General features: G+C 42.6%; 1 protein-coding gene across 1 annotated transcript; it reads right to left on the bottom strand.

The window, feature by feature from the left end:
• Window positions 1–15,834: 15,834 nt before the first annotated feature.
• insig2 (insulin induced gene 2) lies at window positions 15,835–20,275 on the bottom strand. The gene is made up of 7 exons (XM_029638615.2): window positions 20,153–20,275; window positions 18,991–19,248; window positions 18,787–18,880; window positions 17,751–17,875; window positions 16,968–17,134; window positions 16,261–16,360; window positions 15,835–16,108 (listed from the first exon to the last, which is right to left on the bottom strand). Exons 2-7 carry the CDS (start codon window positions 19,162–19,164, stop codon window positions 16,067–16,069), a joined length of 702 nt encoding a protein of 233 aa, XP_029494475.1. The 5' UTR covers window positions 19,165–19,248; window positions 20,153–20,275; the 3' UTR covers window positions 15,835–16,066.
• Window positions 20,276–22,054: the final 1,779 nt, after the last annotated feature.

Below are 22,054 nucleotides of genomic sequence, written 5' to 3'. Positions count from 1 at the left end.
ACCAGTAGTAGCAGTAGCAGTAATAGCAGTAGCAGTAATAGCTGTAGCAGTAATAGCAGTAGCAGTAGTAGCAGCAGTAGCAGTAGCAGCAGTAGCAGTAGCAGTAGTAGCAGTAGTAGCAGTAGCAGCAGCAGCAGTAATAGCAGTAGCAGTAATAGCAGTAGCAGTAATAGCAGTAGCAGAAGTAGCAGTAGCAGTAGCAGTAGTAGTAGTAGCATCAGTAGTAGTAATAGCAGTAGCAGTAGCTTTTTGAGGATCTGAGGGCAAATGCAAAATCTTTTCAGCCACCTGAGGGGGAAGAGGTGTTGTCGTGCCCGCTTCACGGCTGTGTTGGTGTGTTTGGACCACAATAGATCCTTAGTGATGTGGACACCGAGGAACTTGAAGCTAACAACCCGCTCCGCTACAGCCCGTCGATTTGAATGGGTTTTTGCTCGGCCCTCTGGTTCATGTAGTCCACGATCATCTCCTTTGTCTTGCTGATGTTGAGGGAGAGGTTGTTGTCCTGACACCACACTGCCAAGTCTCTGACCTCCTCCCTATAGGGTGTTTCATCATCGTCGGTGATCAGGCCCACCACCATCATGATGTCGGCAAACTTAATGATGGTGTTGGAGTCGTGCATGGCTACGCAGTCATGGGTGAACAAGGAGTACAGGAAGGGACCAAGCACGCACCCCCAAGGGGCCCCCGCGTTGAGGGTCTGCGTAGCGGATGTGTTGTTGCCTATCTTCACCACCCGGGGGCAGCCTGTCAAGAAGTCCAGGACCCAGTTGCAGTGGGAGGTGTTCAGTCCCAGGGACATTAGCTTAGTGATGAGCTTCGAGTTGTAGTCATTGAACAGCATTCTCGTGTAGATGATCCTTTTGTCCATGTGGGAGAGGGCAGTGTGGAGTGCAATAGAGATGGTCTCATCTGTGGATCTGTATAAGAATTGGAGTGGATCCAAGGTATCTGGGATGATGTTGTGAGCCATTACTAGCCTTTAAAATATTTTCATGACTACAGATGTGCGTGCCATGGGGCGATAGTCTTTTTAAAACATGTAGGTATTACAGACTGGGTCAGAGAGAGGTTGAAAATGTCAGTGAAGACACTTTCCAGCTGGTCAGCGCAAGCTCTGAGTACGCGTCCTGGTAATCCGCTTTGTGAATGTTAACCTGTTTAAAGGTCTTACTCATCGGCTATGGACAGCGTGATCACACAGTCGTCTGGAACAGCTGGTGCTCTCACGCATGGTTTAGTGTCGCTTGCCTCGAAGCGAGCATAGAAGGCATTTAGATCATCTGGTAGGCTTGTGTCACTGGGCAGCTCGTGGCAATGTTTCCCTTTGTAATCTGTGATAGTTTGCAAGCACTGTCACATCCGACAAGCGTCAGAGCCGGTGTAGTAGGATTTGATCTTAGTCCTGTAAACTACATTATGTTGTTGTTCAAAACAACAAGCGAATCAAAGCTCTTGAGTCATCGGCCATATTGAACAAATTATCTGATCTCATGCCTAGTTATTGGCAACATCTGTTGAAGGGTGTATGTCTTAGGTATGATCAAGCACCAAGATTAGCTGATTTGTTTCAAAATTAGGCATTGCAATCATCCGTACACTCTGTGAGTCAAGGTACAGATCAAGCCTAGTTAGCAGACAGAGATCATCTTCAGGACAGGTCTGTCTGTCCATCTATCCATCCATCCATCCATCCGTCCACACTTATCTGGAGAAAATGATTGACAGGCTGGGTCTTTATTTCCCTGGGGATTAGTACCCCCCCTCCAAGCCCCCTCTTACCCCCCAATTCTTCTCTCCACTGTCTCATCCCACGTCTCCCCCTCATTACAACCTTATCTTTGAGCCCTGCTCAAAAGGTTTATCTTTTTAATTATGTCAACGCTAACCGGCTGAAGAGGCCTGCTTAGTGCCTATCAGCCTATCAATAGCCTGGTCTCTGGATGTTAGAGACCTCTCTGTCTGGTTGCACCCCAGCCCCCTGGCGCTGCTGTTTTCACACATAAAGAGCAGCACCTTTGTGTTGGAAATCTATTGACTGCAGATGATAACCTGACTCTGTCATAACCTCAATTATGCTCTCTCTCCTATCTCAACAAACATTCATAATTGTTCATTTCTCAGAGGGGTGTAGATAGCATTTCAACCAACGAGGTGCAGTCAAGGTGGAGCCAAAAATCACAAGAACATCAGTAAAGATCGTCATGACTCCCTCCAGGGCTCTAAATGTAAAAATGTCATTGGTAGCACTGGTGCGCCCAACTTAAAAAAGTTAGGAGCACCACATGAAATTTAGGAGCACCAGAAAATACGATTTTTAAATTGAATGAGATACAACCTATTGATAGGCCTATATGAATTCCAGTGCTTTTGAAGAACATGGTGTGCCCTAGAAACAAATATGTAATACTTTATGTGTCCCCAAATGTATACACTGGTAAAGTTACCAGGTAGTTAGTTTGCCAATGAGATAAAATGACTGAACAAATGGTAAACAAATGGTACGCATGAGTAGATTTAGAACGGCCTGGTTTATGAATGTAAAATGTGGTCTCGGCGATCCGCTATAGGAAGATAATAATATTGTGCCTGTAATATGGGTCAGATGGCTAGAAGCAAGCCATTTTTGCTGAAGTAATGGTGCATCCGTGACGCTGACGAATCTGCACTCTCTTGTTTCTCCAGGACACTCGGAAACAACGGTATAGCGAAGCCTTATCATTACAACAATTATTATCTGGGAGATTTTTTTTCATAGTAGCACAGTGCTCCCAAAATAAAACTAACAAATTGTTCACATTTTAGAGCCCTGAAGCCCGAGATCACAATTAGAAACTGTGGATTTTATTACACATTTTATTACACAACTGTGTGCTACTTGGGGGTTTCACAGACCACAGCTCATAGTTCAATGTCAGTCAATCTTTTCCCTTCAGATACCTCACATTTATGTGGACAAGTTGTGGCTGCGGTGGCACCTGGTTGGTGTGAGGAGGATCTAGAGCAGGCGCGGCAGCAGCACCAGAGGATTAGGAACGCTGACTCAGACTCTGCAAATGTGAGTCGTCCCACACCTCACACACATACAGAACATACGTTACCATAACAAACGCACCCACACAACAACTAATTCCTGGAAAATGTGACCTATTTTGACCCTGTGATAATTTCACTCTCCGCCTGATGATTTGTGGGATCTGCAAAAGGTGTTCGGACGCCAAGGGAGAGTTAAGGCCAAACTGCTGGCCCATAGGTTTAGATTCAAGGCCTTCTGCGCTAACAGTTTTATTGCCCTCTAAGTCTCAGCCTCCTTGAGATATTCCAGCACTGAAAACAGTGCGACATGAAATCACTGTTGAACCGGTGCTCTCAGGGGAGCCAGGGTCAAGTGCCATAGCTGTAAAGGGAACATCTAAACCCCTTGGGCCCCTGGGACAAGACCAGTGGATCTCCTGAGGGTACAGAGGCACCCACAAGGCTTAATGCTCTGGGTTTAGAAACAATGCTGGGACTGCATGGAGCTTGCAGGAGAACACAAATCACCACCTACTCTATAGCCCTATCTGTCAATGGGTTACTTAAATACTCTTTGGAACATATCAATAGATTACAAATAATAATGATAATGTATATAAACTCAGCAAAAAAAGAAACGTCCTCTCACTGTAAACTGCGTTAATTTTCAGCAAACTTAACATGTGTAAATATTTCCATGAACATAACAGTAAACAACTGAGACATAAACTGAACAAGTTCCAGACATGTGACTAACAGAAATTGAATAATGTGTCCCTGAACAAAGGGGGGGTCAAAATAAAAAGTAACAGTCAGTATCTGGTGTGGCCACCAGCTGCATTAAGTACTGCAGTGCCTCTCCTCCTCATGGACTGCACCAGATTTGCTAGTTCTTGCTGTGAGATGTTACCCCACACTTCCACCAAGGCACCTGCAAGTTTCCGGACATTTCTGGGGGGAATGGCCCTAGCCCTCACCCTCTGATCCAACAGGTCCCAGACACGCTCAATGGGATTGAGACCCGGGCTCTTCGCTGACCATGGCAGAACACTGACATTCCTGTCTTGCAGGAAATCACGCAGAGAATGAGCAGTATGGCTGGTGGCATTGTCATGCTGGACGGTCATGTCAGGATGAGCCTGCAGGAAGGGTACCACATGAGGGAGGAGCATGTCTTCCCTGTAACGCACAGCTTTGAGATTGCCTGACATGACAACAATCTCAGTCCGATGATGATGTGACACACCGCCCCAGACCATGACGGACCCTCCACCTCCAAATCGATCCCGCTCCAGAGTACAGGACTCGGTGTAACGCTCATTTCTTTGACGATAAACGTGAATTTGACCATCACCCCTGGTGAGACAAAACCGCGACTCGTCCATGAAGAGCACTTTTTGCCAGTCCTGTCTGGTCCAGCGACGGTGGGTTTGTGCCCATAGGTGACGTTGTTGCCGGTGATGTCTGGTGAGGACCTGCCTTACAACAGGCCTACAAGCAGTCCAGCCCCTCTCAGCCTATTGCAGACAGTCTGAGCAATGATGGAGGGATTATGCGTTCCTGGTGCAGTTGTTGTTGACATCCTGTACCTGTCCCGCAGGTGTGATGTTCGGATGTACCGTTTCTGTGCAGGTTATGTTACTCATGGTCTGCCACTGCGAGGATGATCAGCTGTTCGTCCTGTCTCCCTGTAGAGCTGTATTAAGCGTCTCACAGTACGGACATTGCAATTCATTTCCCTGGCCACATCTGCAGTCCTCATGCCTCCTCGCAGCATGCCTAAGGCACGTTCACGCAGAGGAGCAGGGATCCTGGGCATCTTTCTTTTGGTGTTTTTCAGAGTCAGTCGAAAGGCCTCTTTAGTGTCATAAGTTTTCATAACTCCGTCTGTAAGCTGTTAGTGTCTTAACGACCTTTCCACAAGTGCATGTTCATTAATTGTTCATGGGTCACTGAACAAGCATGGGAAACAGTGTTAATAAAACCCTTTACAATGAAGATCTGTGAAGTTATTTGGATTTTTACTAATTATCTTTGAAAGACAAGGTCCTGAAAATGGTATGTTTCTTTTTTTGCTGAGTTTATATACAGCATAGTGCACCATATCTATAGTCAACAGCACAGTGCACCATATCTATAGTCAACAGCACAGTGCACCATATCTATAGTCAACAGCACAGTGCACCATATCTATAGTCAACAGCACAGTGCACCATATCTATAGTCAACACCACAGTGCACCATATCTATATTCAACAGCACAGTGCACCATATCTATAGTCAACACCACAGTGCACCATATCTATAGTCAACAGCACAGTGCACCATATCTATAGTCAACACCACAGTGCACCATATCTATAGTCAACACCACAGTGCACCATATCTATAGTCAACAGCACAGTGCACCATATCTATAGTCAACACCACAGTGCTCCACATCTATAGTCAACACCACAGTGCACCATATCTATAGTCAACAGCACAGTGCACCATATCTATAGTCAACAGCACAGTGCACCATATCTATAGTCAACAGCACAGTGCACCATATCTATAGTCAACAGCACAGTGCACCATATCTATAGTCAACACCACAGTGCACCATATCTATAGTCAACAGCACAGTGCACCATATCTATAGCCAACAGCACAGTGCACCATATCTATATTCAACACCACAGTGCACCATATCTATAGTCAACAGCATAGTGCACCATATCTTTAGTCAACAGCACAGTGCACCATATCTATAGTCAACAGCACAGTGCACCATATCTACAGTCAACAGCACAGTGCACTATAGTTGCACCATAATATCAGAGGTGAATGTGAAAAATTATTTATATGACATTGACAGCAAGAGATACCCCAGAGGTTTGAAGCTGAACAGAGGAGGAGCAGCCATGGGATATGTAATAATTTGGTATCCATGACACCACAGACAAAAACCTCTCTTAATAACCCTAATCTCCATTATCAGAGGGACTGTGTGTGTGTGCGTGCGTTTGCGCATGTGCGTGCGTTTGCGCATGTGCATGCATGTGTGTGTGCGTGTGGATACAGAAAGGCAAGGTAAAGCAGCTCTTTTATGGAAGCAATTTCTTTTGTTTGTTTTGAGGATTATGGGAGATTAATCCTTTAAATGCTCACAAATACCATGATACTCATGAATGCAGGACATACATGTATATATCCACACACAGATAAACATGTACATATCCACACACAGATAAACATGTACATATCCACACACAGCTAAACATGTATATATCCACACACAGCTAAACATGTATATATCCACACACAGATAAACATGTACATGCACAGACACACGTTCACAGTTGTATTTGAGATACGTCTTGGGACGTATTTAAAACATCACTATAAATGGTGGGAAAAAATGATGCTAGTTGTTGTGAGGGTGAGCCACACACTTTAGTAGCTCTTAATAATATAACTCCATCTGATTGGAATGTATGAATGGAATAAAGGGTAAACCTCTGGATTATACACAGCTAATTACTAGTTTATTAAAATGTAATAATAGAATGGTCTCGTATGGCTCAGTTGGTAGAGCATGGCACTTGCAATTCCAGGGTTGTGGGTTTGATTCCCACGGCCACCCATACGTACAAATGTATACATGCATGACTAAGTTGCTTTGGATAAATGCATCTGCTAAATGGCATATAATAACCGTAATAAGTAAGACTACTACTGCAATAGTATCATTGTCCATTGTTTTTCATTTAGAGCTTTTAGGAAAATATAACCATGGATTTCTTATCAATGTTGCACTGTAAGTTGCAGGCCTCTGACCACAATATCAGCAGACCTAAGCAAATGTACATGAGCTCAACTACTACTGTGGACCAACTGCTCCTCTCTGCTGTGGGTTAGCTCATCCCATGACCTATGGCCCACACCACCGCTCATGTATGGCTGCTTTAGTACCTCTGCTAGGCTGTGTTATGTGGGACCACACACATAGTCTCACACACACAACTAAGTGGATTACACACTGATGATTTGTGTTTGACCAAAAGCATTTAGTCACGGAGCGCACAGCAATTCAAACCCGTGATTAGGATTCTAGCATGTTATCCGTTTGGTCAGCAACCATGGCTAATGGTGGGGGTGATTTAGCATGTCATAGTTGTCTGTCAGCATGTAAACTAACAGGGTGGGATAGATAGAGACTGTGTACTGTCTACTGTATGAGAGAGAGACCAACTGGAGAAATATCAACTGAATCTGAAGAGAGGTTGAGTTAAAATGCTCTGGTCTGGTTTGGTATTCAGTTAAACATTGACACCAGATGTAATGATGTGGCTCGTAGACAGAGTCAATATGCAAAACTCATACCGGCTACTGATAGTAGGCTATATTGAAGACAGTTAGCGATACCGATTCATGATGAAAGCCTATACCTGAAGCCGGTGCTAATTACTAACCGAAGAAAAGTCAAAGATAGAATGAAAGCAACAATATAGCGTCAAGATGAAGTTAGACATATTAAACTATTTACAGGATATACTGTAAGTGTCTGGTGTGTAAAAAAAGTATCATTTGAAATGGTGTTGTAATTCTAGTTTTTTATGTGTGGTTCGGTTCCAATATCCCTCCCCTCATGTAAACCTATTGGGTTTTAAGACTAAACTAACCACTACCCCACATGCCTTTACTACAATGGAGAGCTCCATTTTCCTTTTAAATCTTTTGGATCTTTCCTGAGGGAGATGTTGTATCACCAAGGGGACCATGACAGTGCTTTGAATCTTCAGATCCTTCTTCAGAAAATTCAATTTGACCCTGTGACAGAATCAATGTATAGTCAGTGTCAGAGCAGAAAATCACTGTATGACAACGCCATATGTGATTACACAAAAACTCACTGTCTCTGAGCCACAGAAAACAGCCTTAGTCCTCAGACTGTAACATTATTTACTGTTATCATGGCTGGTATGTGTCTTTTATTAATACATTTAAATAATTGTAGAAATAATGATTTACATGTTCCTGGTTACAGAGTAAGTGTGAGTGTCTGGATCGTGAATTTCCCAAGGAGTACGACTGGTTTCCATTCTTCAATAAATCCTATTTAAAAGAATCTGAGACTGTTAACCTTGGTTGTGATCTTAGTCGAAGTGTTGGCCTACAGTGACTGGGTTCCCGTGGAGATTCCTATCCAGCACAATACACAGCCCCTCATGTGTGACTCCACCATTGCTCCTCTCACACAAGATGCTCACTTTGATGTGCAATCCTCTCTGCTCAGTGCCCCTCTCAAAACCAACTGGGCTCGCTATGCTACACTGAGACCATGCTGAAGATAATTCAATCCATTTTAAAGGGCTGCTTCTCTGTGAAATGTTAGGGTGCATAAAAAACACACACCAAAAGAGCTACTCAACTTGGATCATCTATGTTGATTTGTGTTGGGCAAAAACATTAAATTCATTCAAAGGCCTCTGATTGGTTTCAGGTACAGGGGTGGGGTAGCTAGGCTCCCTTCCCCCCTACATCGTTCCAGATGCTACCCTGTTGCCATGACAACATGTTGGCACATACAGAAAACCTTTGATTGACATACATGCTCCCTGCCGACGGCTTAAAGGCCACAAAACAATACAGGGGGGAAGACAGCCATTAGTCTGGTTACAAGTCTAACCTGGTCTTGATCCCTCTGGGGATGCAATATTTAAGTCTAGCTCTCTCTGTGTGTGTGTGTGTGTGTGTCAAGAGCAAAACAGACTTTTTGGTAAGCTATATTATTTGACAGCAGCCCAAATACCAGAGTGGATGTGTAATTAATTGATGATGATGATAACAGTGAGGGGAAGGAGAGGGAGGATGACTATATATTTCAATACACATACCATTGGAAATGGTTATTCATATACGTTCTCAATATATGTTTTGTTATATAATATATTTACCGAAAAAATATGTTAAAGGTGCAATAGGGTAGTTGGGCGATCGAAGCTTTTTATTTTATTTTTTCACAAAATAAAAATTGTGTAGCGCTGAACAATTTTAAGTGCTATTTAAAAATAAATTACAATTAACATTTTTATACATATATGCTGTACCAGTCAAAAGTTTGGACACACTTACTCATTCAAGGTTTTTTCTTTATTTTTACTATTTTCTACATTCTAGAATAATAGTGAAGATATCAAAACTAAGAAATAACACATATGGAATCATGTAGTAACCAAAAAAGTGTTAAACAAATATTTTCTATTCTTCAAAGTAGTCACCCTTTGCCTTTATGACAGCTGTGCACACTGATTGTGGAGGCCAGGTCATCTGATGCAGCACTCAATCCCTCTCCTTCTTGGTCAAATAGCCCTTACACAGCCTGGAGGTGTGTGGGGTCATTGTCCTGTTGAAAAACAAATGATAGTCCCAACAAGCGCAAACCAGATGGGTCGCTGCAGAATGCTGTGGTAGCCATGCTGGTTGAGTGTGCCTTGAATTCTAAATAAATCCCTGACAGTGTCACCAGCAAAGCACACCATCACACCTCCTCCTCCATGCTTCAAGGTGGGAACTACACATGCAGAGATCATCCGTTAGTCTGCTTCTCACAAAGACACAGCGTTTGGAACCAAAAACTCATCAGACCAAAGGACATATTTCCACCGGTCTAATGTTCATTGCTCGTGTTTCTTGGCCCAAGCAAGTCTCTTCTTCTTATTGGCGTTCTTTAGTAGTGGTTTCTTTGCAGCAATTCAACCATGAAGGCCTGATTCACGCAGTCTTCTCTGAACAGTTGATGTTGAGATGTGTCTGTTACTTGAACTCCGTGAAGTAGTTATTTGGGCTGCAATTTCTGAGGCTGGTAACTCTAATGGAGTAATCCATTAGTAACTCTGCGTCTTCCTTTCCTGTGGCGGTCCTCATGAGATCCAGTTTCATCATAGCACTTGATGGTTTTCGCAAATGCACTTAAAGAAACTAAAAGTTATTGAAATTTTCCAGGTTGACTGACCTTCATGTCTTAAAGTAATGATGGACTGTCATTTTTCTTTGCTTATTTGAGCTGTTCTTGCCATAACGTGGACTTGGTCTTTTACCAAATAGGGTTTCTGTATACCACCCCTACCTTGTCACAACACAACTGATTTGCTCAAACGCATTAAGAAGGAAAGAAATTCCACAAATTAACATGGCACACACCTACTAATTGAAATTAATTCCAGGTGACTACCTCATGAAGCTGGTTGAGAGAATGCCAAGCGTGTTTAAAGCTGTCATCAAGGCAAAGGGTGGCTACTGATTTGTTTAAAACTTTTTTAGTTACTACATGATTCGATATATAGTGGGGCAAAAACGTATTTAGTCAGCCACCAATTGTGCAAGTTCTCCCACTTAAAAAGATGAGAGAGGCCTGTAATTTTCATCATAGGTACACTTCAACTATGACAGACAAAATGAGAAAAAAAATCCAGAAAATCACATTGTAGGATTTTTAATGAATTTATTTGCAAATTATGGTGGAAAATAAGTATTTGGTCACCTACAAACAAGCAAGATTTCTGGCTCTCACAGACCTGTAACTTCTCCTTTAAGAGGCTCCTCTGTCCTCCACCCGTTACCTGTATTAATGGCACCTGTTTGAACTTGTTATCAGTATAAAAGACACCTGTCCACAACCTCAAACAGTCACACTCCAAACTCCACTATGGCCAAGACCAAAGAGCTGTCAAAGGACACCAGAAACAAAATTGTAGACCTGCGTCAGGCTGGGAAGACTGAATCTGCAATAGGTAAGCAGCTTGGTTTGAAGAAATCAACTGTGGGAGCAATTATTAGGAAATGGAAGACATACAAGACCACTGATAATCTCCCTCGATCTGGGGCTCCACGCAAGATCTCACCCTGTGGGGTCAAAATGATCACAAGAACGGTGAGCAAAAATCCCAGAACCACACAGGGGGACCTAGTGAATGACCTGCAGAGAGCTGGGACCAAAGTAACAAAGCCTACCTTCAGTAACACACTACGCCGCTAGGGACTCAAATCCTGCAGTGCCAGACGTGTCCCCCTGCTTAAGCCAGTACATGTCCAGGCCCGTCTGAAGTTTGCTAGAGAGCATTTGGATGATCCAGAAGAAGATTGGGAGAATGTCATATGGTCAGATGAAACCAAAATAGACCGTTTTGGTAAAAACTCAACTCGTCGTGTTTGGAGGACAAAGAATGCTGAGTTTCATCCAAAGAACACCATACCTACTGTGAAGCATGGGGGTGGAAACATCATGCTTTGGGGCTGTTTTTCTGCAAAGGGACCAGGACGACTGATCCGTGTAAAGGAAAGAATGAATGGGGCCTTGTATCGTGAGATTTTGAGTGAAAACCTCCTTCCATCAGCAAGGACATTGAAGATTAAAAGTGGCTGGGTCTTTCAGCATGACAATGATCCCAAACACAACGAAGAAGTGGCTTCGTAAGAAGCATTTCAAGGTCCTGGAGTGGCCTAGCCAGTCTCCAGATCTCAACCCCATAGAAAATCTTTGGAGGGAGTTGAAAGTCCGTGTTTCCCAGCAACAGCCCCAAAACATCACTGCTCTAGAGGAGATCTGCATGGAGGAATGTGCCAAAATACCAGCAACAGTGTGTGAAAACCTTGTGAAGACTTACAGAAAACGTTTGACCTCTGTCATTGCCAACAAAGGGTATATAAAAAAGTATTGAGATAAACTTTTGTTATTGACCAAATACTTATTTTCCACCATAATTTGCAAATAAATTCATTAAAAAATCCTACAATGTGATTTTCTGGAAAATATTTTCTCATTTTGTCTGTCATAGTTGAAGTGTACCTATGATGAAAATTACAGGCCTCTCTCATCTTTTTAAGTGGGAGAACTTGCACAATTGGTGGCTAACTAAATACTTTTTAGCCCCACTGTATGTTATTTCATAGTGTTGATGTCTTCACTATTATTCTACAATGTAGAAAATAGTACAAATAAAGAAAAACCCTGGAATGAGTAGGTGTGTTCAAACCTTTTACTGGTACTGTACATCTATAATAAAAGAAAACGATATCTACAGGGAAACAATAATAGATTTAGGAATTCCATTCACAGAGCAATTGAGTTTTACACAGATCACGGTTGGTGTAACAGTCCTGTAGTTTTGTGCCCCCTTCTGGTCATCCAGGTCCCATTCACAACACATGGGTTGCGTTTAGACAGGCAGCCCAATTCTGATCTTTTTTCCTATAATTGGTATTTTGTCCAATCACATCAGCTGTTTTACCAGAGCTGACCTGATTGGTCTTCAGACCAATTAGTGAAAAAATACTAGAATTGGGCTGCCTGTCTGTTTAAACGCAGCCTTTGTGACATATAGCAACATATATCACTATAATACTAATGGAAGGCCCTAAAATATATCAACCGATGTAGAATATTGTAAGAAAATCATCCTAACAATGTGTTAATTTGTCCATTCTGTGCTCAGATTATTTAGCAGTTGACTTGATAGCACCCTTGCATCGGCAGGGTAATGAAACCAAAACAATTAGCTGTATTCAGCACCAAACATCCACCTATAATGTCCCACATGACACAAGGCTGGTTTTCATCATCTCCTTCCTCATGATTCTTTCGCTGACTTTTCTGTTACCTTGTCAAAGAGATGCTGACTTGGCAAAGCCATTTTATTCCTTAGCTGTAAATATGATCCTAGAATGTGTTCGGCTACAAAACTCCATTATTACCTGTGCTGTTCATGCTACAGAGCTGGTAGGCAGGAGGAATGAGCAGATCGAGACACTGGTGGAATAGGAGTGTGATTGATGTGCTCCCATTAGCTAGTGTGTTATCGCTGTGGGTGGAGAGAACCATACAGCCACTGGGTTGTAACACAACACATTACCTGCTGCAGTCTCGAGCAGCCTCAGACGTTCAAATAAAATATAGACCCTCTCACTGAGATCCTCATTCCCTGCTCCAGACACTCCGACTAGCTGCTTTCACGTCAGCGCTGATTTGCTGAGCATTCCCACTCAATAAACACATCTTAGTATTCATATTATCTAGCTGGAGTCTCAGTTCTCTGCAGGAGCTCTCAGCCATGTACTGTAGCTCTCTGCTCAACCCTGTCGTGGATAATATCTGGTGCTCCCTGTCAAAGTGATAGATTGTGACGGATGCATGGGTTGTCCTGCATTACCAAAAATAAATGATCCTCAGTGGGAGACCTTGGCCACAGAGAAATCAATATCTCACCATTAAAATCTATTAGAGGAGAGTTAGATCATGCGCTGTCAGAGGCACCACTCTCAGGCGGCCACAACATTAAACCTGACACTGTCCGTACATGAGTAATCAATATATAGTGGTTCACAGATCATTTGTGGTCAACTTCTTAGCCCTGATGGATGTCTGTGCAGCCGGTGATTCATGTTGACACCGTTTAACAGGATTTTGCTCCGATTTAGATGGTTATTCCTCAGAGACTTACAGGAAACGTGGCAGTGGAGCATCCATTTCATTGTATGAAGACCAACCCCCATTTCAATTTCACTGAGACTTTATGGATTTTGTGCCCTGTCGTGTGTGAAAACACCTCAGTGGGCAAGGTCAAACTCCTACCATTGTTTTCATGTGATGAGCAAATGCAGTGACCACAGTTAACCACAGACTTGCTTTGAGGTGTGTTGGTCACAACTGTACCTTACCGTTCAGTGCAATAGGGTACAACTGGGTTCAATACCAGCTACACTGGTGTCAGAAGTGGGGATAGCTAACACAGCTCAAGGTGAACATTTCAAAGGAACGTGTTACCCACAATCCACGACCACGCTAAGGAGCCTGCAGAATGGTTGGCTGGTTGGGAAAAGAACCCATCTCAGTTTTTCCTTGCAGTGTACCCGAGTGCTCTCAACCTTGCCTCTGGACCCTCAGTCTCTAAGAAGAGATAATTACTTGTCAGGAATAAATAGAGAGATTAATGAATTCATTAGCAGAAGGGAGTTTAGCTCATCACAGCACCACTTTCTGCTATGACACATCACGCCTATTGTTTTAGCTAGTTAGTTTTGAACAATAACATTCACACAGTAAATTGCCTCATACAGGACTGTAAAACCAAAGAAAAAAAAGCATCCACAAATCCTGGAATTTAGCAACCACGCAAACAAAGGAGTCAACTTCAGATTATTCATCTTAATTATGTGTCTATGGAAGCCTGTTATTGTGGGAGGCAGGTGAAGACAGGCGACATTAATCCACATTAGTAGAATACACCAGTTAGATAGGCCAAACCTGCCATAACAGGCACTGCACATTTGGACTGCAGCACTGGTATATTCATGCCAAACACATTCATTTAACCATGTAGAGTAGCTTAAGCATCATGACCAATAGGCTCTCTATATAACAACAAAATGTACAATGTCTAGAAAAAAAAAAATGCTTTTCCAAACTTTCCCTAAAGCCGTGTGCGTGATCAAGGAGAAACAACATAAACCAGTGGTCAACAAAAGGCATGTTCTTTATTGAACCAAAGAGATTGCACAAGTTCCAGATTTTCTGTTTGGTGAGAGGATGAAAATGTCCCAGTTCAACCAGTTAAATCCTCTACTTCCTGAAGAGATGGATGAAATAAAACCCGTTCATCTTATTTCTAGAAAAATTCACCATAGCCATCACGCTGACATGCTAGGATATCCATGTTAGTCATTTTAATATTGATTGTTGGTTCTTCATTTTATTTCCTCTGTAGTCATTGGCAGTTTGTTTGCCTTATCATGCACAGTGAAATTACAAACAATATTTGACAAAAACACTGTGGAGACACTAACACATTTTCAGCATCCTCTAACTCAACCAGTCATGTTAAATTTGTTAAAGTTTTTCTAAAGTAAAAAAATAACATATGAATAAAATTCCTTCACTTAGCAGTCTCACAACATTTTCTAGATATAGAAAGCCATCCCCTTTTCATGGTCTCTATTTCCAATAAGCATCTTAACGATGAGAAGTGAGGTTCCTAAATCAAGTCCAACTGCATCTAGGAATGTAAACACTGTATTATATCTAATTTTTCTATTAAAAAAAATGCAGATCTGGCATTAGATGCCTGACCCAAGAACCCACTGATGATGTGGATACTTGCGTGCACCTGGAGGTTGGAGAATGAAATGGGAAGCCTGGTCTCTGATTGGATCTCATCAGAGTTTGGTTTAATTCAATTTTGAATTTAGGAAATTAACCAAAATTAAGTTAATGAAGTGAAATTTGCCCACAAACTTCTATGAGCGTTTATTACAAAATGAAATGAATGAAAAGCAGGGTCTGGTAAGGCTGGATGAAATGCCAAACTGGACCCAGGATCCTGGTTGCCTTGATATAACGCTGGGATGGCACAAATAAGTGCAACACTGAACACTTCACCCCTTCATGACTGCCAGCAAACAGACATTATTGGCATAAAAAAATAACTTTGTGTATATAATTGTACATTGTAAAAGCATGGAATAAATGTCCCTACATATATGGGCTATATACACTGCAGCTTCTACCAGTAGATAAAGGATAGAAAGAATAGATGAAGAAAGAAAATAATTCAGATGATTCTGTTTGGCACGATGGAGCCAAAGGTTTCACACCACTGGTGCCGAAAGAACAACAGCAGAGCTACACTAATATTGGTGCCCGTTGAGTTGCAATCACAGATTGCGTTGTAGATGGGGCCTACCTACCACACACACACACACGACATCGGTAGTTGTTATTCCTCTCCTTAGACATCTATTGAATGCTTATAATAAAGCGAGCTGGTGTCTGTCTCCCTAGGCCCAGAAAGGGCACATAAGAACCAACCAAAACACTATTTTCCACGGTAAAGCACTCAGCAAAGCAGAAGCACATCATTTGTTGCCTGTGGATGACTGCTCCGCCTCCTCCAAGGTTGACCAATCTCCATCAACGCTGCATACAGATGTCCTATACCATCCCCTTTTGGCTTTTTGTTGCTACGAAAATGTACGTTTGTGCAAAAGTTTGATATAGCCAGAATTTCTCTCAGTCTTGATGAGTCTTTTCTGACATAAGTTTGCATTCGTACTGGAAAAGAGAACCCAGGAGACAAGGGATAATGTAATGTGGCAGTTGAATATTCAGTAAAAAGCTCTGGTTGGAATGAATGTATACATGCATGCATGTAGGACATTTATAAACCTAACCCTTTTTAATTCAGCATAATAAAGTTTCCTCACCAGGGCTAGCTGTCGTCCTATGTTTCCCATGGTTATCACACCAGCGAAGAAGATGCAAGGTAACCAGGAGCGAATGTACAGAAAATCTGGAGAGGTATACCTGAAACAAAACAATAGAACAGGTATTAAACGTAGGACAATCCCCAAATGAGCATGAAAATCTACAAAAATCCCTCCTGTATCTTGAAAAATATTATAAACTGGGTGTTTCGAGCCCTGAATGCCGATTGGGTCAAATCCGTTGTATATTTAAGCAATAAGGCCAGAGGGGGTGTGGTATATGGCCAATATACCACGGCTAGAGATGTTCTTAGGCATGACGCAACGTAATATGAGCAGTAAAAATAAAATGTTTTGTCATACCTGTGGTATACGGTCTGACATACCACAGCTTTCAGCCAATCATCATTCAGGGCTCGAACCACCCAGTATATAATAGAACATATACCACGGTTATGACAAAACATATATTTTTACTGCTCTAATTAGGTTGGAACCAGTTTATAATAGCAATAAGGCAACTTGGGTGCTTGTGGTATATAGACAATATACCACGGCTATGGACTGTTTCCAGGTACTCCCCGTTGCCTCGTGCAGAAGAACAGCCCTTAGCCATGGTGTATTGGCCATATACCACACCCCCTCGCACCTTATTGCTTAATTATTATACATGTATGTCCTGTAAACTGTATTGTATTAGTACTCACTGAAAGACTCCGTTGTAGACCAGGAGCTGAGTGGATAGAGTGGCCAGCAGGGCGATGACCACCCCCAGGCCAAAGCCGGAGCGAGACCGGTCAAATGTCCACCACAGGCCGATGGACAGGGCCGCCAGCGTCAGGGACAGCTGCACGTTGTTCGCAAAGTCCACTTTCTGAGAGGGGTTGAGGACAGCTGATCATGTAGTAGGATAGTCCATACAGGAACCATGGGTTCTACTCAGTAAGGTTCTTTCTTGTAAACGGGCTTGTTTAATCACATTTAAAAGCCCATCATTTTAGCTGGGCCTTTAGTCACTGACCTTATTGTTTTACACATTACATTTGAGTCTTTCAGCAGATGCTCTTACAGCTTACAGAAGCAATTAGGGTAAAGTGCCTTGCCCATGGGCACATCGACAGATTCATTTTGTTTCATTGTAAAGTGTGTTGGGATAATAAATACAATTTAAATCTGCAAATTAGATTTGCAAATGTCAACAAGGAATGCTTTTGCCCCATGGTTTACAGGTTTTTACACATCTCTTAATTATTCACATCAAATTCAGTAATTCAGTGAGAGTCAGACAGGCAGGTAGGAATAGAACAGGATACTCAACTCTTACCCTACGTGGTCTGGAGCCTGCTGGGTTTCTGTTCTACCTGACAATTAATTGCTTACACCTGGTGTCCCAGTCTAAATCAGTCCCTGATTATAGAGGGGAACAATGAAAAAATGCAGTGGAACTGGCTTCCAGGTCGAGAATCGAGTTTGAGGGGCATAGAGGATACAGCACTGGCATGGTTGATGCCCACGAACACGGCCACACAGCGCATCACACTGGACCACTCCCGCTTGAACTTGTGGGGCTCGCCGAGCCGACAGTCAATGCATGGATACAACAGACCGATTATTGCTGAGAGAGAGGGGTAGACGGGGATAAAGGTAAGGGATGGAGGGTGCAGAAATAGGGAGAGGGGATCAGAGATCAACAATCAGCTTTATTGCTGCAGTAGCACGGCCGGTGCCGAACATTCCTGTTAGTATGGTTGTGGAGAGAAAGGCTGCCATGCCAGCCCACCACATAGCATCAACACTATTCTGATGACACACCAAGCATTTAAAAAAAACAAAAAAACACTTGAGGTTGGCCTCCTTTTAAAGCGATTGTTTAAATATTACACAAGAACTACACAGATTGCTGTGCAAATTTAGGTAACTATATACAGTAAACTGCTCTGGTCTTGACTAGTCAATAAAACCCGATAGCTACTGCATGATGCAAACAGCCCAGTGCGCAGTAACAGTGGAAACCGGCATCTCCCCCAGGCTGAGCAGTCAAGTGCAGCAGTCTCAGTCTCAGGGGGATACAGGCCTGCGGCTGTTGTGCTTTTCTACTGATCCACTAGGAATCAGCAGCTACATCTACTCTCTGTGCTGTAGACCCAGGGGACAACAATTCAATAATGATAGTAGTCAAGTCTGGCAGCAAACACCTGTGTGTGTGTCCCTTCTAGCGCTGACTTTGCTGATAGCTACTTTTATTTTTTTACCTTTATTTAACTAGGCAAGTCAGTTAAGAACAAATTCTTATTTTCAATGACGGCCTAGGAACAATGGGTTAACTGCCTGTTCAGGGGCAGAACGACAGATTTGTACCTTGTCAGCTCGGGGATTTGAACTTGCAACCTTTCAGTTACTAGTCCAACACTAACCATTAGGCTACCCTGCCGCCCAACGGCTATCTTAAGATGAATGCACTAACTGTAAGTTACACTTGATAAGAGCGTCTGCTAAATGACTAAAATGTAAATGTGTGTGTCCTACCTGAGGCGGTCCCACAGCAGGGCGGCACCCACCAGGCTGATGAGAAGATGCTACTAATGACATCAGGCGGGAACAGAGTGACGTTCCTCTGTACCTGCAGTGAGAGAAAACAAATATGAGCTACTTTAGTACTCTTAGTCATATCTTCCCCTTAAATGTTTCCCTATTCAAGATATGTATCATTAAAATACAAACATAGCTCACCTGCAGCAGGTTGAGCACCAGAGCCAGGAAAACTCCTATAGAGAACAGCATGAACCCACGGATCACCAGGGTGGTGCTTCTGTTGGTGATCACTGCAATGTATGGTCCTCTGGAAGGATCGGTTTGCCCGGTCCCAGACCGCTGCTGGTCGCTGACTACTGTGGAGTCGGCCATGGCGGCTGGGGCAATTGTGGACACCAGGGGAAACGCTAACTCTATCCTCCAGTGATCGCGCTGTCCACTGACATCACCAATACCCTAAAACACAGGAACATGTTTAGCTATTCAGATGTGGCTACATGATCATCCAACAAAACAACCACAGCCCAGAGGTGTGAAGTCAGTGGACAAACACAGATGTGTGTTTAGTTCAGGGATGGGCAACTCCAGTCCTGAAGGACCTGATTGGAGTCACACTTTTGCCCCAGCCCCAGCTAACACACCTGACTCAAACAATCAACTAATCATGATCTTCAGCTGTGTTTGCTAGGAATGGGCAAAAAGCGTGACACCACTCCAGACCCTGAGGACATCCCTGGTCTAGTTAGTCAATGTTCATGTCTCAGCTTACACACACTAGTCAAATAATTAAGAGCAGCTAGCTATGCCTAATGTTGATTTCTTTGTCTCAAGAAGAGACAATAACTCTTCAGTCATTTGATCAAACCACGTTATGCTCAGCCTCAGCAAATGAATACATCACATTTGCCAGATGGCTCGCTACTTTTGACCTAGTTAGCTACCTACAGTGACGTTTCATCTACTTCGAGATTGGAAGCTGATATAACAGCAACCTGTGGCAGTATTGGCACTGCCAGAGCAACGCAACGTTATCTAACTAGTTAGCGTAGGTCATTGAAACCAGCTAAATTCGCTAACGTTAGAAGATAGCCTGCTAGCATAATATCAAGCTAGCATAATAGCCAACATTAATACTTTGAATACACTGTTGGATACAAACAATAGTTACCAAACGTTAGCTAACTATATAGTGTAGTGTTAAATAAAACGAATTTGATAGTTTTTGTATATATGCTAGCAACCGTTGATTGCTGATAATCAGCAAACACATCTTGTTTATTAGCCTAGCTAGCTAGCACATTTCGTCAGCTGATATTTACAGTAACACGCTATTTACCTTGAATTAAATACTAAATATTACCTTCCATGTTTATAAAGTATTTTTCAAAAATGGTAAAAGACACATTTTGCTTCTTTGTTTAGGTGGTAGCAGGAGTTTGAGAACTAGCTTCGAGGGGGGGAAAAAACTCGCCTTCTCGCTAATTTCGGATGAACTGTTTTGGCACTGGCTACGTGGCCAACCAATCGGCTTCTAAAACCCTGACGTAATCTCATTGCGCAAAACCAACATTTTGCGCAGGTAGAATAAATGCAAAATTGTCTTTGATATTAAACATTAGACATTAAATGCACAGAAGTGGTTAAAATACATTAATTTATAAACATATTGATAAAATGGCTGAGTTGTTTGGCAATTGGTTGTCAACAGGTATAATTGGATTCTTATTTACAATGACGGCCTAGGAACAACGGGTTAACTGCCTTGTTCAGGAGTAGAACAACAGATTTTTAATTTGTCAGATCAGGGATTCAATCTTGCAACCTTTCAGTTACTAGTTCGACGCTCTAACCACTAGGCTACCTGCCACCCCGTTATATAAGAATGTCTTTAATGTGGATCACATCTGTCATTAGTGTAGGCCTATTGTAATTTTTGGTCTATCCATTGGATGAAATCCAGAGCTGCTGTAAACATAACAATACATCCAAATAGGCTGAGAAAGTGTCAATGGTCTGTAAGACTTCGAGAAGGCAAAAGTCTGAATACTGAATACCAAATCAAGTGGAAATGGGAATGGGGATTATATGTGATCTACTCCACCCTGTGACTGCGTCACCTCCATAGCATAAGCCTATTAGACCACATGCTGGAGCAAAAGGAACGTCTTGACTGAACAGTGGTAAGAGACTTAAGGGAAGCAATTCAGCCATCATGAATGAAAGATGACAGGAGAGAGAATGGGATCACATTTCTGTTTGAGTATACAGTGAGAAGCAGGACAGGGATATTGAGCAGCTGTACTTTTGAGGGACACAAAAGCCGTTTGAATGATTTGGCACAGAGATAGTTGAACTATTAAGGGATATTTCCATTTCTTCTGACATACAGTAGGATGAACTGTCACTAAACTACTTCCCAACACACCAGTGAAAACACCTTAGTATCCATTTACACTGGATGGCTAGGACCTAAAATCACATAGCAGAGGAGAAGAAGAATAGTGGTGGTGAATTCATTTAGAACTGTTATCACCTTGGGTTTTTTGGATTCAATCAGGACACTGCAAATCCCATTTACTACAGCAGTACCAACAATCCCCGGGGAGATGTCCTTAACCCTAATAATCAGAGTGATAGAGGGAGCCTGCTAGGTACAGGCAGGATACAGAAGGGGTTTCAATTAGTTGTCAAGGGCTATTTGGAGGCCCCCTGGCGCTAAGAGAAAATGGTCAGGGACCCAATTCATCATCCTGACTGGCTCAATGTTAAGGGCCTTTTCATTACCATCCCCGTGTTTCCCAGTCAGACACAACCCTGGTATGTATGTGACTGATGGGGAAGGTGCAGGGTGAGGTGTGCTCTAGTTAAAGTCAACCCCTATTGGCCTGTTACAGGTCTCATCTCACACATAATAGGTCCCCTGACCTTTCTGTTGTCTCTAATTAATCCCTAAACCCCTCCCCTCTCTGACTCGCCCACCAATCCCCAGACAGGGATAATAGATGCTTTTTGCTGTGCCACTGGAACTCTCCACCTCTCAGAGGTGTTATTTAAAACTAAAAACCACTGAGGGCAACAAAAGAAAATGGCTGAGTATGTGTTTCACTGGGGCTGCCTGTACATCATGACCAATAAATACCTGGAACATTTTCTATGCCGTTGCGTGTAATTTCTGTTGGGGACAACGGTGGTAGTCTTCAATCACTTATAAAGCTGTTGTCTAAATGCCATAGAGAATTAAGAATAGTTTTCTAACATAAAC

The sequence above is a fragment of the Oncorhynchus nerka genome, linkage group LG3 (genome assembly GCF_034236695.1).
Source record: "Oncorhynchus nerka isolate Pitt River linkage group LG3, Oner_Uvic_2.0, whole genome shotgun sequence".
Lineage (NCBI taxonomy): Eukaryota > Metazoa > Chordata > Actinopteri > Salmoniformes > Salmonidae > Oncorhynchus > Oncorhynchus nerka.
The sequence above is the reverse complement of the archived record's forward strand: the minus strand, read 5'-3'. Positions and strand labels throughout refer to the sequence as shown.